Genomic DNA, 4811 nt, shown 5'->3' on the forward strand with positions numbered 1-4811 from the left:
AGTTTCGTGTTCCACAGTACTGGATACACGCATGAGGAGTGATCCCCTGAGCTGCACCCCAACCCCCAAGAAGAAATGGGTGACAGCTGAAGGAGGTGGGGTGTCAGGGCTTAAGGGCTCCTCTCCAGTCCCCTGTTCAGGTCAGACCCCAGAGTCCCTGTGCCCACAGCAGATGGGGGAGGGGCTTAGGAGGGAGCGGAGGAGCGCAGGAGGGTGGGGGGGTGACGGACACCTTCCCTCTGGCCGAGGTCATGTGCCCAGGACAGGATCAACATGGCCTCCTTGCCCCGGACCGTGCTGATCTCTGGCTGCTCCTCCGGCCTCGGCCTGGAGCTCGCCGTGCAGCTGGCTCGGGACCCCAGGAAGCGCTACCAGGGTAAAGGCCCCGGAGATGGAAGGGAGGGCTCCCAGCACCCCTGCCAGCTCCCTCACGGGCTGGGGAGGACCAGGACCCCCGGAGGAATTGCCCTTTCCGCCTCCCCCTCTAGGACTCAAAATTTTCTTCAGCAAATATTGGATTCAGGCTCTGCTCGGGTTGCTGGAGCCACGGCTGTGAAGAACGGAAAGAAAAATCTCAGGGCTGGGGGTGCAGCTCAAGGGTAGATTGCTTGCCCAACCCGTGTGAGGAGGGCCCAGGCTTGGTGGAAACCAGAATGCCTGAGCCTGCCTTGGTGGCCCACACCTGTGAGCCCAGCACTGGGGAGGCTGAGGCAAGAGGATCCCTCTGAGTCTGAGGCCAGCCTGGGCTGATTTTTAGAAGCACTGATCCAGGAAGATTTCTCCTAGGTTTGATGTCGGTATCCCAAGGGTGAAGTAACTACCCACTGACAGTCTCGCTGCCTCCGGGCCCCAGATTACTACTCCAGATAAACCTCTTACACGGGCTCTGACCTTAGGGCTTACAGGGACCTCCGAGTGAGTCCTTAAGCCCTGGAGTAGATCGCTGAGAACTGCACCCCATGGGAACCCCTGACCCAGTCTGGGCTCAGAGGAAATGGGCCAAGGGCAGTTAGTTACTCAATAGGATGCCGCTGGGGCAAGGGCAGTGCCCCAGTTGGAAGGGTTACTTCTCCGGCCCTCTGCCCACAGATGAGCGTGAGAGTCTCAACCCCAGCCAGCAGAGCTGGGTCCCATCTTTGGGAAGACAGGTGCATAAAAACTGCTAAAGTAGGCTGAGTCAGAAGGATCACCATTTGTTGGAGGCTAGCCTGGGCTACATATGGAGACTGTGTCTCAAAACAACAACAACAACAACAACAAAACCCATCTAAATAGTAATTTGGATTTTGTTGTTGTTGTTTATTGTTTTGTTTTAATTTCTTTTCTTTTTCTGGAGTACTAGAGATTGAACCCAGAGCCTTTCTGGGGAACTACATCCCCAGGCCTTTTTTTAAAACTCTTACTTTTGTGACAGGGTCTTACTGAGCCACCCAGGTGGGGCTGGAACTTGAGATCTTCCTGCCTCAGCCTCCCAGAGTGGCTATGATCAGAGGTGTGCACCATCACACCAGGCTTGCCTCATTTTAGAAATGAGGGAACAGATGTACAGAGATCCTCACCCGGGGTCACCAGTTGGAAAGTGGCAGAGCTGGGATTTGAACTGGGGAGGCTGAGAAACTGGGTGTCACTATAACCCGCCAGTACGTGTGGGTGGTTGTGGGCACACAAACCTAGAGATGTGCATGCGTGTAGATGGCATGTACACTGAAGCCATGCATGAAGTATACATATTGGGGGGTGCACACTTGTAATCCCAGCTCTGAGGAGGCTGAGGCAGGAGGATCTCAGTGAGTTCGTGGCCAGCCTGAGCTGTATAGTGAGCTCAAGACCAGCCTGAACTCATTGAGACCCTATCTCCAAAAAAATAAAACATAAAAATAAACGTAAAAACCACACCGGGGAAAGGAATCTCGTGTTTACCCCAGTTCTGCTTCCGTCCCCAGTGGTGGCCACTATGAGGGACCTGAGAAAAAGGGAGACGCTGGAGGCAGCTGCAGGAGAAGCCCTGGGGAAGACTCTCACTGTGGCCCAGCTGGACGTGTGTGATGATGATTCTGTGGCCCGGTGTCTGAGCCACATCGAGGGCGGGGACGTGGATGTGCTGGGTGAGGCTGCGGCCCTGGGGTCCCCCACCCCCCATGGGTCCACATCTAGAGGCCAAGGGGTGAGGCCTGAGCGTCAGCCCCCAACCTCCCCAGCCACCTCTGTCCCCGGGCAGACCAGCTGGCCAGAGGACAGGGTCGACCAGTTGACCAGAACTGCAACCAGTTTACTGAGGGTGACGGGTTGATGGAAGAGATTTCTCACATGAACAGAGAATCCTATGCGGTAGAGAAATTGCCTTAGTGAGTCACTTGGGGGAGATCAGGATGAAGTGGCAAGCCAGACTCCTTAACCAGCTTCTGAGAAGGGTGGGTGTCATCGGGTTGATGCAATTTGGGGTCAGGGTTGAATTGCTCATGCATTACAGGAGGTGCTGCTCCTGGCGGCCTGTCCTCCCTCCGGGGCTCAGGATCTCTCTAGCAAATGCTAAATTCTGTGAAAGCAGCATCAAGTCTCCATATGTAGCCGGGGGTGGTGGTGCACAACCGTAATCCCAGCACTCGGGAGGGAGGCTGAGGCAGGAGGATCAGCAGGAGTTTTAGGCCTGCCTGGGCTACATAGTGAGTTCAAGGCTGGCTTGAACTATATAGCAAGATCGTGTCTCAAAAAAACCAAAATCAAAGGCTCCCTCTGTGTTCCCAAGACAGTCAGGACTCAGGTAGGGTATTGGAGAGATGACAATAAAAAGGCTGGGCCGACTCCACGGTAACACTCCCCATCCCATCAGTGAATAATGCTGGCACGGGCCTGGTGGGGCCCCTGGAGGGGCTCAGCATCGCCACCATGCAGAGCGTCTTTGACACCAACTTCTTCGGGGCCGTGCGTCTTGTCAAAGCGGTGCTTCCGGGCATGAAGAGGAGGAGAAAGGGCCACATCGTGGTGGTCAGCAGTGTCATGGGGCTGCAGGGTGAGGCCCGGGGACCCACCACGAGGGATTCGCCCCATGTTGGACCCTCCCCAAGGTGCCAGAATGGCAAAGTGATCTGGGCTCCTTGACAACGTGAGCCTGGAGAGCTCTGTTAAGATGGACTCTGAAGCTCAGACAAGAAAAAGCTCGGGGATAGATTAACTATGCCTGCTGTGGTATAAGAGCAGGAGGTGGTGGTCTGTGTGCCATTAATAAACAACCACACACCAGAATCAACCTCACTTCTGGACATCCCCCAAATACTCTCCCCACCAAACCCCAGAAAACTATCAGAACTCCTTCTCCTGAAACTCCTCGCCAGACATCCTCCAGACACAGTCCTCCTGAGATGTCCAGATTTAGGACCCTGAGGTTCAACAGGAAATAGAGCAGTGATCGATTTGTGATGTCTGATAGCGAGCTATTATGGGGCTACTCTATGCCATCCATGCTCCTGGCTCTTTCCTCCTTGATGCCTCCCCCCAAAAAACCCTCTTCCCTGCTGACCACGCAGGTGTCACGTTTAACGACGTCTACGCTGCCTCCAAGTTTGCACTGGAGGGGTTCTTTGAGAGCCTGGCCATCCAGCTGCTCCAGTTCAACATCTCGTGAGTTGGACAGTCGGGCAGGGAGGGGACACAAGGGATGGTGATGGGGAAGTTGAGATGGGGGAATCAAGGCCAGCGTGGTGGTGCACACCTATCATCCCTGCCCTCCGAGGAGGCTGAGGCAGGAGGATCGCCCTGCAGGATCAAGGTCAGCCTGGGCTACATGGTGAGTTCAAGGCCAACCTGGAATACGTAGGGAGACCCTGCCTCAGAAAACAGGTGGAGGGGGGACAGTGGTGGGGTAAATGGAATTAGTGGATTTGGGCACCAGTCCTGGCCCCCTTTCCCAGCATCTCCCTGGTGGAGCCAGGCCCAGTGGCCACTGACTTTGAGGGGAAGCTGCTGGCTCAGGCGTCCGTGGCTGAGTTCCCGGGCACCGACCCTGAGACCCTGGGCTACTTCCGAGACCTCTACCTCCCGGCCTCCTGTCAGCTCTTCCGCTCCATGGGACAGAGCCCGCGGGACGTGGCCAAGGTGAGAAACCCAGACCCAGGGCTCAGTGATGTAGCGGTGGGGGAGTTTTGAGGTCCCAGCACTCAGAGGTCTGTCACACAGGCCATTGTCAAGGTCATCGGTGCCACCCGGCCACCCCTGCGCAGACAGACCAACACCCGCTACGTCCCACTGATGGCGCTCAGAGACCTGGATCCCTCTGGTCGCCTGTATGTGCGAATCGCCCACCGCCTGCTCTTCCGCTGGCCACGAACCCTGCACTTCAGCCTTCGCTGCCTGGCCTGCGGCTGCCTTCCAAACCGCGTGAGGCCACGGTGATCGGAGCCTCACTGGATCCTGCCCAGCCTTGAACAGCACTGAGGATGAAACTCAGGGCCTTCACACTGAGCCACACCCCCAGCCCTTTTGTACTTTCTATTTTGAGACGGAGTCCGGCTAAGTCACAAAGTTGCCAAGCTGGGCTGGAACTTGAGATTCTCCTGCCTCAGCCTCCCAGAGGGCTGAGATAACAGGCATGAGTTTCGACACCTTGCTAGCCAGGCACTCTTTGGTCCATACTCAACTCAATGAGCCACAGGGACGCTTGCTCCTTCAGCCATAAATTCATTCAGCCATTCCGCTGGCTCTGCTCACCTGCTCCATACCTGGCCGTGCTGAAATCTCAGCCCCTCTGTGGTCAGGGCTTGGGTAGAGGGAGGGACCTTGAGCAGGAAGCTACAGCCGGGCTGGGAAGGCCCAGG

General features: G+C 56.3%; 1 protein-coding gene across 1 annotated transcript; it reads left to right on the top strand.

Annotated features, from left to right (window-relative positions):
* Window positions 1-273: 273 nt before the first annotated feature.
* Rdh8 (retinol dehydrogenase 8) lies at window positions 274-4466 on the top strand. Its single transcript, XM_010634697.2, has 6 exons — window positions 274-376; window positions 1944-2105; window positions 2831-3010; window positions 3525-3618; window positions 3909-4092; window positions 4174-4466. Exons 1-6 carry the CDS (start codon window positions 274-276, stop codon window positions 4387-4389), a joined length of 939 nt encoding a protein of 312 aa, XP_010632999.1. The 3' UTR covers window positions 4390-4466.
* Window positions 4467-4811: the final 345 nt, after the last annotated feature.

Source organism: Fukomys damarensis, unplaced genomic scaffold, assembly GCF_012274545.1.
Source record: "Fukomys damarensis isolate Sample0158 unplaced genomic scaffold, DMR_v1.0_HiC HiC_scaffold_37, whole genome shotgun sequence".
Taxonomy (NCBI): Eukaryota; Metazoa; Chordata; class Mammalia; order Rodentia; family Bathyergidae; genus Fukomys; species Fukomys damarensis.

Excerpts from the sequence above, each read along its gene's own strand:
- Rdh8 (XM_010634697.2), top strand. The coding sequence starts at position 274 with ATGGCCTCCTTGCCCCGGACCGTGCTGATCTCTGGCTGCTCCTCCGGC. Across the intron at positions 3,011-3,524 it reads CAGTGTCATGGGGCTGCAGG|GTGTCACGTTTAACGACGTC; the intron begins GTGAGGCCCGGG and ends CTGACCACGCAG. Across the intron at positions 4,093-4,173 it reads GCCCGCGGGACGTGGCCAAG|GCCATTGTCAAGGTCATCGG; the intron begins GTGAGAAACCCA and ends TCTGTCACACAG.